This window comes from Carcharodon carcharias, chromosome 34 (assembly GCF_017639515.1).
Source record: "Carcharodon carcharias isolate sCarCar2 chromosome 34, sCarCar2.pri, whole genome shotgun sequence".
Classification (NCBI taxonomy): Eukaryota; Metazoa; Chordata; class Chondrichthyes; order Lamniformes; family Lamnidae; genus Carcharodon; species Carcharodon carcharias.
Genome location: NC_054500.1, coordinates 3,260,239 through 3,272,984, shown reverse-complemented (window position 1 = coordinate 3,272,984; position 12,746 = coordinate 3,260,239). Strand labels below are relative to the sequence as shown.

Below are 12,746 nucleotides of genomic sequence, written 5' to 3'. Positions count from 1 at the left end.
GGACCAGGGTATCATGGAGGAAATTATCCCCACTGAAAGGGATGATGATGTGTTTGGTGGCGGAATCATTCTGGAGGTGGCAGAAATGGAGAAAAATGAGAAATTATTCTGCAAGTGTGTCAATATCCCGATATTTATTGCAAGCCCCCTCTGCACCATCTGCCCCCTCCGAATGGGAACATCTGTTAATTTAGAAATTGTAATTTTGATTCCAAAGTCCAAATGGTTAGTGTAAATTGTGAACAGCAGTGGTCCCTGCACTGATCACTGTGGAACACCATTCCCACCTTTACACCCACTCTCTGCTTTGTCTTGAAGCCAGCTTGCAATCAATTCTCCATCCATCTGACTTTGTTCATTAGTCTTTTACGTGGTACCTTTTCAAAGGCTTTTTGAAAATCTAGTTAAATCTAGTTAAATCACATCTACTACCCTAATCTACTCTCTGATACCTCTTCAAAAAGTGCAACGAAATTGGGCAAGCAAGACTTTCCCTTTTGAAATCCATGCTGACTATTCATGTTCCTTTTTTCATTTCTAGGTGCTCTTCTATTCTCTTCTTTGGCAGTGATTCCATTATTTTTCCTGCCAACAGCATTAAACTGACTGGTCCATACAGCTATGCCCGAACCAGCGTCTTATCTGTCATAATTATTAAGTAATGAATGCTCAGTAAGTGACTTTTTAAAAAAATTTATTCATGGGATGCGAGCTTCGCTGGCTGGGCCAGCATTTATTGTCCATCCCTAGTTGCCCAAGAGGTGGTGGTGAGCTGCCTTCTTGAACCGCTGCAGTCCATGTGGTGTAGGTACACCCACAGTGCTGTTAGGGAGGGAGTTCCAGGATATTGACACAGTGACAGAGAAGGAACGGCGATATATTTCCAAGTCAGGATGGTGAGTGACTTGGAGGGGACCTTCCAGGTGGTGGTTTCCCATCTATCTGCTGCCCTTGTCTTTCTAGATGGTTGTGGGTTTGGAAGGTGTTATCAAAGAAGCCTTGGTGAATTCCTGCAGTGCATCTTGTAGATGGTACACACTGCTGCTACTGTGCGTCAGTGGTGGAGGGAGTGAATGTCATGGATGTGGTGCCAATCAAGCGGGCTGCTTTGTCCTGGACGGTGTCAAGCTTCTTGAGTGTTCTGGGATCTGCACTCATCCAGGTAAGTGGGATGTATTCCATCACACTCCTGACTTGTGCCGTGTAGATGAAGAACAGCATTTTGTTTCTGCATTCTTTAAATTTTCTAAACGACATGCATTTATACAGCACATTAACGTAGGAATTTAAATAAGGGACAGGAGTGGAAAACAAATAAAAAGTGACATTTACCCAAAGGTGATATTAGGGCAGATAACCAAAAGCTTGGTCAAAGAGGCAAGTTTCCAGGACGGTCTTAGAGGAGGAGAGTATGTTGAGTTGCGGAGAGTAGAAGGAAAGAATTCCAGAGCTTAAGGCCCAGAAGGTTGAAGGTACAGCTGCCAATGGTGGAGTAAAGGAGTTGGGGATGGAGGAATTTTTAAGTCGTTGGGCTGGAGAACATTAAATGGAAATAGAGGATTGAGGCCATGAAGGGACATAAACATGAAGATGAGAGTTTTAAAACTGAGCCTATGGTGGACTGGGAGCCAATATAAGTCAGTGCTCACAGGGATAAGATGAAGGTGAATCAACTTCCACCCAACCCTTCACGGTCGCCATGCTGGCCGATACCATTAACGATTCTCTCTTCAGCTCTGTCCTTCTGTTCTTTACACGTGCAGTGGTTACCTCTCGCTCAAAAAAAAAAGCATCCCTTGTCTCCATCCTTGCAAACTACTGTCCCTCCAACCTTCCTTTCCTCTCCAAAGTCCTTGAACATGCTGTCGCCTACAAAATCCATGACAATCTCTCCTGGAACTTCATGTCTGAATGCCTCCAATCAGACTTCCAACCCTTCCATAGTACCAAAACAGCTCTCAAAGTCACAAATAACTTCCTATGTGATTGTGACAAAAGTAAACTTTCTCTCCTCGTCCTGTGTGCAGCCTTTGACACAGTTAACCATACCATCTTCCTCCAGCGTCTCTCCACTGCCGCCCAGCTTGGTGGGACTGCTCTCACCTGGTTCCATTTGTATTTAATCATAGCCAGAAAATCACTTCCCACTTTTGCACCATTAACTCTGGTGTCCATCTATCCTTGGCCCCTTCTAGTTCTCATCTACATGCCGCCCCTTGCTGACATCAGCCGAAAGCACACTTTTCACTTTTACGCTGACGACACCCAGCTCGCCCTCATCACCACTGCTCTCATTCCCCTAGTTGTTGCTAAATAATCAGATTGCTTATCCGACATCCAGTGCTGGGTGAGCAGAAAATTCTTCAAATTAAATATTGGGAAATTTGAAGCCATTGCTTTCAGTCCCTGCTCCAAACTCTGTTCCCAGTTATTGATTCCATCCCTCTCCCTGGCAACAGGAAGAGATTAAACCAGTCTTTTCACAATCTTGGTGGCACATTTGGTTGCAAGATGAGCTTTCAACCACATATTCGTGCCATTACCAAGACTGCCTATTCCCAATTCCACATTGCCCGACTTCACCCATCTCAGTTTATCTTCTGCTGAAACCGTCATTCATGCCTTTGTTACTTCTGGACTTGACTATTCCAACACATCCTGGCTGGTGTCCCGCATTCTACCCTCCGTGAATTCTACACCATCCAAAACTCTGTTGCCTGCATCTTTAACTCGCAGTTCATCGATCACCCCTGTGCTTGCTGATCTCCATTGGCTCCCAGTCAAGGAACACCTGGATTTTAAAATGCTCATCTCCGTTTTCAAATCCCACTATGGCCTTGTCCCTCCCTATCACTGTAATCTGCTCCAGCCCCACAACCCTCCGAGATATCTGTGCTCCTCTAATTCTGGCCTGTTGAGCATCCCTGATTTTAATTGCTTCTGATAATTATAAATGAATTGTGTTTAACTTTATGCAGGCGAAGGGCATTAATTGGGTTTTCACTTGAGCACATGTAAAGAAACTCTTACTTAAACTGTGATATGGTTGAGTTAGGAGATGTATGCTAGTAATGTTCCACTTTGTAAATAAATCTAAGACCGAGCAACGATTGGCTCTAGCATCATCCTTTACCAAATGACTTTCCAGAGTACAACAGTTCATTCGTGACTGTGCCTTCCACTCCCTGGGCCCTAAGCTCTGCAAGATCTTCCGTACACCTCTCTGCCTCTCTTTCCTCCTTTAAGAGGCTCCTTAAAACCTACCTCATGGAACTTTGTACAAGTTAGAATGCGGGTAGCAGAGTTTTGGGTGAGCTCAAGGTAATGGAGGTTGGAAGCTGGGAGGCTGACATGGAAACCATTGGAATAATTGGTTCCAAAGGCAATGGAAACACAGATGAGTGCTTCAGCAGATGGGCTGAATCAGGAGCAGAGGCAAGCAATGCTCCACAGTTGGAAATACGCCGTCCTTATTGTGGAAAGGACGTGTTGGAAGCTCAGCTCCGGGTCAAATAGGACCAAGGATGCAAGCAGTCCAGTCCAGTTTTGGTCAGTGACCAAAGAGGGGGCTGGAATTAGTAGCAAGGGAACAGAGTTTGTGGTTGGCAGGGGGGAGATAGGGTGGACAGGGTCAAAGACAAAGGCTTTAATGTTTAACTGGAGGAAGTTGCAGCATATCCATGATAAGGGTACCAACCACACAGAGGTGGTGAAGGGGTTGAGAGAGGTGATGGTACGGTACAACAGGGTGCTGTCAGTGTGCACCTCATATGATGTCTGAGCGACAGTATGAAATGAAATATAGTAGACCCCAAGGATAGATCCCCAGGGGACTTGAGGCAATGATGCAGCAGCAAGAAGTCAAACCATTTCAGGAGACACTCATTGTTGGAAGGTAGAGTGGAAAGTGCAGAGGAAGCTGTTTTAAGAAGGCAGTTGATAGTAGAGAAAAGAAACCTGATGATGATCCCGGCTGCTTCGTGGAGGAGAGCAGGGCCCACAGCACTTGATGTGGCCCAGCTAGATCTAGCGGTGAATGGTTAAATCATTGTTTGCCATAGACATTCAAGTCTGTGGTCCTTGGATTTAATGCAGCAAAGATGAGGGCCATGCCCGGGGAGTGATCAGGGTGGAAGAGTTCAGGGCTCTGTTGGGACAGGCAGCAGTGGCAAAGACAAAAACGTGAGTTGATAGCTGCTGACATAGCATTGCAAACAAAGGGTCAAAGACTAGACAGTTGGGAATATACGTGAAAGCTCTCTTCCAGCCTTCAGTAAATGTAGAATAGCTCAAAATTTCATCTTATAAATAATTTGATTACAGTTAAATATCAAAGCTTGTGGAAACCTAGATAAAGTTGTAATCTGGATTACATTCCAATGATTTAATCCCACAGGACAGATCCATTGAATGCATCTGTGCATTTAAAGTCAATACAGTCAGAATACAGTCAGAATACACTCAAACTACAGACATATTTACATCATTGGATGAAACATTGCCAGAAACAGTTTGGGGGGGGGGGGGGGGGGGGGGAAGAGAGAGAGTGGGTGCCTAGGTTTTGTAATCTGAAAGCATCAGGCATCAGAATGTGTAGTGGGTTCCACAAAGACAACTGTATATTCATTGTAAATGTTAAAATCTTGAAACTTACACTCAATGTTATTCTTGCCAATTACTGTCTGATGCCTACATGCTTGACTAAATTCACTGGGCTCCTATTAGCAAGGCCCTTGGCCGTCTTTTTTAAAATATAATTTTCTTCCCCAAAAAACTATAATTGACCATATTTACCTGTTTTGAGGTCTTTACATCTCGCAATGCAGTGCCATAAGGATTATAGAAGTGTTTTAGCTGCCTGATAAATTTGTTTTCATACTTTGTCACAGCAAAGAACTCAGTCTGTTGAAAGACAAACGTGTAGACCCGAGGATCATTCAGGTTTAGCTTCTCAATGATTCCATCAGCCACAATGATGTGCAACTGGGGGATATATCGATGCATTGAATGAAGGATTGCATTACCTTCTTCTGCAGTAGGGCAGTTGGTTAATCGGAGTTTGGCAAAAGACACTGGCTTGACCATCCACTCTTTCCCAGAAACACTGCCATTTGGGTGGAAATAAAGCCTCCCCATCACATGTGGGGTTGCCTTCCCATTTATCTGCCATTTGCACCCATTATATCGATAGCGGTAGTTGTCCACCGGAGAGATGTCCATTGCCATGATGTAGTTTTTCTCGGGATCCAGCCCCGAAACGGAATATTCACAGTATGGGAACATAAACCTCCCGCGTTTGGACATCCTCATCTCGGTGCCCAAGTTGTAAAATTTGTCCCAGATGCTCCATTTCTTCAAGTAGACTTTGACATTGCCAGACTTGAGGCAGGATGGTGGGGACTTCATCATGTCATTGCCCTCTAGTCGGCGGCCATGGCTGGGGCTGATGGCTGGAGGAGCTGCTCGCTCCATATCCGAGTGGACAGTCCGAGTGGGTGTCCGCAGCAACGGCTTTATTGCAATCGGTGCTCCGCCTCGGATCACTGGCCGGCCGTGGAATCAGCGAGAGGGGAGAGAGAGAAGCCCGGCCGCTGCCGGCTGCTGTCAGCCATCGCCTGGGGTGAGGCAGCCGCTCCAGGCTCGGCTCGGGAAGGACATCCTGCAAACAAAAAAAAAAGAGAAAAGAAATTCCTTTAAAATGAAAGGGAGGAGAAATCGCCGGCCTTTCAACTGGCGACCAAATTCACATGGAGGAGCCTGCGGACTGCAGCCCAATTAAACCTTTCACTATGTTATTGTGTGTGTGGGAAATGCCTGAGACAATGGAGGGGGAAGCGGCCCCGGGCAGCAGCACCGAGCCCGACATGTGACTGCGGCCGGGGCGAGGCCGGGGGCCCGCTCCCCGCTCCCCTCAAGCCGCTTCCTGCGGTTAACGGGATCGGCAGCGAGGCCCCGGCCTCGGCCCCGCCACCCGGCCGCAGCCGAACAAAAGGCGCCTCGGCCTCGCGTTGCCAAGCCCACCCCCGGGCTCTGACCGCTCTCTCTCTCCGTGTCACCCCCTCCCCACCAACCCCAGCCCCGGGGCCGGGGCCGTTACAATTCTCTCTCCCCTCTTCACCTCAGACTAATCGCAGTAGATTAGCGGCCGGGCCGGACGCTGCCCCAGCGGAGCTGCTCTTGTCCGGGACTCAGAGCCGAGCCCAGGCCCCAGGCCTCTAAAGAGCACGCAGCGGCCCCGCACCACGTGACCGCCCCCCTCCCCCACTCACAGGGACCACGTGGTGGCGCCGGCACGGGGGCTGCCCCTCCCCCACCCTCCTTGTGGCCTTGCATGGCCCCCCTCCATTCCAATGCATGGCTCTCCTCTCCCCCCCCCCCCACTCCAATGCATGGCTCTCCTCTTCCCCCCCCCCCACTCCAATGCATGGCTCTCCTCTCCCCACCCCCCTCCACTCCAATGCATGGCTCTCCTCTCCCCCCACTCCAATGCATGGCTCTCCTCTCCCCCCCTCCACTCCAATGCATGGCTCTCCTCTCCCCCCACCCTCCACTCCAATCCATGGCTCTCCTCTCCCCACCCCCCTCCACTCCAATCCATGGCTCTCCTCTCCCTCCCCCCACTCCAATGCATGGCTCTCCTCTCCCCCCCTCCACTCCAATGCATGGCTCTCCTCCCCCCCTCCCTCCACTCCAATGCATGGCTCTCCTCCCCTCCCCCACCACACCAATGCATGGCTCTCCTCTCCCCCCCCTCCACTCCAATCCATGGCTCCCCTCTCCCCCCCTCCACTCCAATCCATTGCTCTCCTCTCCCTCCCCCCCCACTCCAATGCATGGCTCTCCTCTCCCCCCCCCCCTCCATTCCAATGCATGGCTCTCCTCTCCCCCCCCCCCCTCCATTCCAATGCATGGCTCTCCTCTCCCCCCCCCCCTCCACTCCAATGCATGGCTCTCCTCTCCCCCCCTCCACTCCAATGCATGGTTCTCCTCTCCCCCCCTCCATTCCAATGCATGGCTCTCATCTCCCCCCCTCCACTCCAATGCATGGCTCTCCTCCACCCCCTCCACTCCAATGCATGGCTCTCCTCTCCCCCCCCCCCCCATTCCAATGCATGGCTCTCCTCTCCCACCTCCCCCCCCCCCCCACTCCGATGCATGGCTCTCCCCTCTCCCCCACCAATGCATTGCTCTGCACCCCTCCCCCCATACCAAAACCTAGCATTCTCCCCCCTACCTCCATCAATGCATGGCTCTCTCTCTCCCTTCCATAAAGTGTTGTTCTCCTCCACCCCCTTCCCGTTGCATTTGCACCAACATGTTCCCCTCCTTCCGCTTCTCATGCTCCGGCTGCACCCCTCCGCCACCGGGGGCCATTGCATTAGCACTGAGCCGGGAAGAATGGCCCGAATAACACTACTCATGTTTCCTTAAATCAGTATCTGCATGAGAATAGATCCCAGTTGATGTTGGCAAGGCACAGCTTTATTCAGGGAAAAGAGGCTGGCTGCCTTAAAGGAGTGGGGTGGCTGGACTCCAGCCACACCGGACTGCAGAGCAAGCTGCCAGCTCACTTCTCAACAAGATAGCCCAAATTCTTATCTAGCAGCTCCGGCCCAGCTCTATTTACACCTCTACCTGTGAAAACAGACTAAAGAACCCATAAGCTTTCACACCTCTACTATTGCGTTTGATTAAGCGATTTGCTGAAAATCAGAAGTGAACTAAAGGCTGGAATATATTTCCCATAAGTAAAATACTTGTAATTTACTCTCCCACTAAACCAGGCTTCGAAGAGCAGTTAAAATTCAATGAATGTAGCAGCAGGAAAGCCAGTGTGGAAATCAGGAAAAGAAACGTGGAACAAAGCAACTACTGTGGCAAAATGTAATTTTCCAGTTACACTCTCTGCCGGAAGGAACAAATTCATACCACCGCTGAAACCAAAGGAACCAGTTTTGCAGGGGAAAAAAAGGAACTGCTTAATGCAAACCCAAAGTAGCAGGAACAATCTTAAATCATAGAAAGAACATTTTATTTCGCTCATTTATAAACCAGTGGGGTCTCTTGTGTTGAAGAACGGAATCCCCTTAAATCGTTTAAAAATGCCAGAATCCCATGTAAAGAACGGAATTTTACCTACTATTGATCAGTGAACAGAATTTTGCTAAAATGCATTTGGAATTGTGATTCACTCCAAAATTCCCATGTTAGCAGCTCCGCACTATATGAGTAAGAGTAGGGCAAATTAGTTTTTTTTAAAACGAGTAAGTTTGTGTTTGACAGCTGTGCCATTTTTTGAATCACAAAATTTTAGACGTGCCTATACCAGATCTCCACAAGAGACTTCCTGTCCTATTTCCTGCCCTTACTCTTCCAGCTCAGTGCCATTTTCCCACACTATCGCCATATCCCTTGATGTCTTTAGTCTCTAGAAATCTATTAGTCTCAGTTTTTTGTCCATTAACCAATTCTCAATCCATGATAGTATGTTACCTCCAATTCCACGGGCTCTCATTTTGCTTACTAATTTCTTGCGTGGGACCTTATCAAATCTTCTGGAAATCCAAATACACTGCATTCTCTGGCTCACCATCATTTGTTTTGCTAATTACATCCTCAAGAATCTAACAGGTTTGTAAAACATGATTTCTCTTTCACAAATCCATGTTAACTCTGCCCAATTCTACCATTATTTTCGAAGTGTCCAGTTATCATATCCTTTATAATAGATTCTAGCACTTTCTCTACTACTCTCAGACTAACAGTTCCCTGTTTTCTCTCCCTCTTTTCTTAAATAGTGGGGTTACATTTGCTACATTCCAATCTGCAGGCCCTGTCCCAGAATGTATAGAATTTTGGAAGATGACCACCAATGCATCCGCTATCTCTACAGCCATCTCTCTCATTACTCTGGATCATCAGGATGTGTGATTTATCAACTTTTTAAGTCCCATTAATTTCTCCAGTATCACTTTTTTACTGATACTAATTTCTTTCAGTTCCTCATTCTTGCTAGTCCCTTGGATTCTCCAGTATTTCTGGGAGATTTTTTTGTATCTGCCTCTATGAAGACAGACCAAGTATTTGTTTAGTTTCTCTGCCATTTCCTTATTACCCATTATAAATTCCACTGTCTCTGTCGGTAATGGGCCCACATTTGTCTTTTCTAATCTTTTTACATACCTATAGAAGTTATTATAGTCCATTTTTATGTTTCTTGCTTGTTTGCTTTCATATTCTATTTTCTCTTTATCAGTTTCTTGGTCCTGCATTGAACTCTAAAATGTTCCCAATCCTCAGGCTTTTTTTTTTTTGGAAACTTTATAAGCCTCTTCCTTTGATCTAATACAATATTTACCTTCTCTTATATAAGAGCAAAAAACTGTGGATGCTGGAAATCCAAAACAAAAACAAAAATACCTGGAAAAACTCAGCAGTGCTGCTTCATACTCTCGTCTGGACCTGGAAAAATTTATTAATTTTGCTTCCAATTTCCACCCCTCCATCATTTTCACATGGTCCATCCCTGACACTTCCCTTCCCTTCCTTGACCTGTCTCAATTTCTGGTCCACCAATATCCATTACAAGCCTACTGACTCCCACAACTACCTCGACTACAGCTCCTCACACCCCGCTTCCTGTAAGGACTCCATCCCATTCTCTCAGTTCCTTCGCCTCTGTCGCATCTGTTCTGATGACGCCACTTTCAAAAACAGTTCCTCTGACATGTCCTCCTTCCTTAATCGAGTTTTTCCACCCATGGTGGTTAACAGGGCTGTGTCCGGCCCACCTCCTGCACATCCGCCCTCACACCTTCTTCTCCCTCCCAGAAACATAATAAGGACCCCTTGTCCTCACTTATCACCCCACCAGCCTCCGCATTCAAAGGATCATCCTCCGCCATTTCCGCCAACTCCAGCATGATGCCACCACCATACACATCTTCCCTTCACCCCCCCTGGTGGCATTCCGCAGGGATCGCTCCCTCTGGGACACCCTGGTCCACTCCTCTATCACCCCTTACACCTCAACCCCCTCCCACGGCACCTTCCCATGCAACCGCAGAAGGTGCAACACCTGCCCCTTTACTTCCCTTCTCCTCACTGTCCAAGGGCCCAAACACTCCTTTCAAGTGAAGCAGCATTTCACTTGCATTTCCCTCAACTTAGTCTACTGCATTCGTTGCGCCCAATGCGGTTTCCTCTACATTGGAGAGACCAAACATAAACTGGGTGACCGCTTTGCAGAACACCTGCGGTCTGTCCGCAAGCATTACCCAGACCTCCCTGTCGCTTGCCATTTCAACACTCCACCCTGCTCTCTTGCCCACATGTCCGTCCTTGGCTTGCTGCATTGTTCCAGAGGAACAGCACCTCATCTTCCGAATAGGCACTTTACAGCCTTCCGGACTGAATATTGAGTTCAACAATTTTAGATTATGAACTCTCTCCTTCATCCCCACTCCCTTTCCGATTTGCCCCCCTTTTTGTTTTTTCCAATAATTTGTATAGATTTTTCTTTTCCCACCTACTTCCGTTATTTTTAAGCGTATTTCCATCCATTGTTTTATCTCTACCTTTTAGCCTATCTCAATCCCTTCCCCCCACCCCAACCCCACTAGGGCTATCTGTACCTTGCTTGTCCTGCTTTCTACCCTTAATTAGCACATTCCTTTAGATAATATAACCACCATCAGCACCTCTTTGTCCTTTTGACTGTGACATCTTTTGGTTATCTCCACCTATCACTGGCCCTCTATCCAGCTCTTCTTGTCCCCCCCCACGAAACAGCTTATATTTCAGCTCTCTTCTATTTTTACTTAGTTCTGTTGAAGGATCGTTCGGACTCAAAACGTTAACTGTGCTCCTATCTGCAGATGCTGCCAGACCTGCTGAGTTTTTCCAGGTATTTTTGTTTTTATTTAACTTCTCTTGTTAGCTATGGTAAGATCACCTGCTGGGTTTTTGTGCCTCAAATAAATGTTTGTTGTAAACAATGTCTTAATTCTTTAAATGCTAGCCATTGGCTGTTTACCATCATAGCTTTCAATGTAGTTTCCCAATCTACCACAGCCAATTTGTCCCTCATACTTCTGTAGTTTCCTTTGTTTAGATTTAAGTCCCTAGTTTGGATTGAACTACATCACTTTAAAAGTTAATGTAAAATTCTACTATATTAAGGTCACTCTTCTCTAAAGACTCCTTTACAACAAGATTATTAACTAGCCCTCTCTCATTGCACAACACGACATCTAAAATAGCTTATTCTCTAATTGGTTCCTCAACATACCGTTCCAAAAAACCAGCTTGTATTCGTTCCAGGAATTCATCCTCCACAGCATTAGTGCTAATTAGGTTTACCTAGTCTATATGTACTCGTGGTCCCCCATGATTACTGCATTACCTTTGTTACATGCAGCTCTAATTTTCTGATTTTCACTATGCCCTGCATTATCACAACTGTTTGGTGGCTTGTAAACAACTCCTACCAATTTTGGCTACCCCTTGCTGTTTCTTCGCTCCACCCAAACTGATCCTACATCTTGATCTTCCGATCTAAGATCCTCTCTCACTAATGTACTAATCTCATTGTTTATTAACAGTGCTGCCCCACCTCCTTTTCCTTTTTGGCTAGCTTTCCTAAATGTTGAATGCCCTAGAACATTCAGTTCCCAGCCACATAATGGCAAATAAATCATACCTGTTTACTTGTATTTGTGCATTCATCTACCTTGTTGCAAATGCCGTGCACGTTCAGATAGAGTGCCTTTATTATTTTCGCAACCTTCAGCCTTATATGCTGGCATACTCTTAAGTTTGTATGTCCTGTCCTTTCCTGCTACACACTGATTATCATTTCCCTTTTGCTACTTTGCTCTCTTGCCTTGTCCTCTGTTTATCATATCTTCCCTCATTTGCCCCCTATCACTGTTATATGACTCGCTAGAACCTAATGGTACAGCTCCCACTTTTGGCAGTACTGGTGCCAGTGTCCCATGAATTGAAACCCATTTCTGCCACACAAATACTCACAGCCAATCTGTTTTCCTGTGATGTCACAGTTGGATTTTTCTCAGAATGCAATATAAATTATATTGTAAGAAACACAAAAAGTAGGCATGAAATTCAGCAAATCAAGTTAACATTGCTTTCCAAAGAATGGAACATGGTAAAAGTGGCTGAATTAAACTCACTCATTTTGTCCAATCAACCTGGAACATGGCAACTGCCATTGTTGATTGTCAAACACCGGACAAACTGCAACACTCCTCAACACTGATTGGAAGCCAATATTAATACGTGGCATTGTGTTTATTTTAAAAGTAACAATTCAAACATAGCTTGTTATTTTAAATTGAAATGAGTAATATGACAAATTGTTTGCTGACTCTGAATCACTTTGGGACATCTGGAAAGCACTATGCAAATACAAGATCTTTTCTGAACAAGAAAAGATAGCAGATCCAATGTAGCTTATTTTAAGGCACAAAATCTTTTACTTTTTCCTGCTTGGATCATTGCCAAAAACGGTGTTCATCAAAAAGAAAAATAATTCTTTTAGGTAGGAGTTTTTGTTTTATTTTCCCTTAAATGAGATGTAGTGGTTTTGTGTCATTGTGGGGAGATACTCACTGCCACAGTTGAACTCATGTTCCAAAAATTCTATAGAAGCAGTTTCTAGCATTGTTAGATTGATATTTTTCAGTGAAATACTTAATTAGCCAAAAATATTCATTAAACTGCAA

At 46.0% G+C, this 12,746-nt stretch overlaps 1 protein-coding gene across 5 annotated transcripts in view; it reads right to left on the bottom strand.

Annotated features, from left to right (window-relative positions):
* LOC121272696 overlaps positions 1 to 6,207 on the bottom strand; it is a 96,963-nt gene extending 90,756 nt beyond the window's left edge. For all 5 annotated transcript variants that reach the window (XM_041179427.1, XM_041179430.1, XM_041179428.1 and 2 more), the window contains exons 1-2: positions 6,119 to 6,207; positions 4,795 to 5,659 (exon numbers count right to left, since the gene is read on the bottom strand). In XM_041179427.1, the coding sequence (XP_041035361.1) occupies positions 4,795 to 5,472 (678 nt within the window). In that variant the 5' untranslated portion in view covers positions 5,473 to 5,659; positions 6,119 to 6,207. The remainder of the gene's footprint in view (positions 1 to 4,794; positions 5,660 to 6,118) is intronic.
* Between the last annotated feature and the right edge of the window lie 6,539 nt (positions 6,208 to 12,746).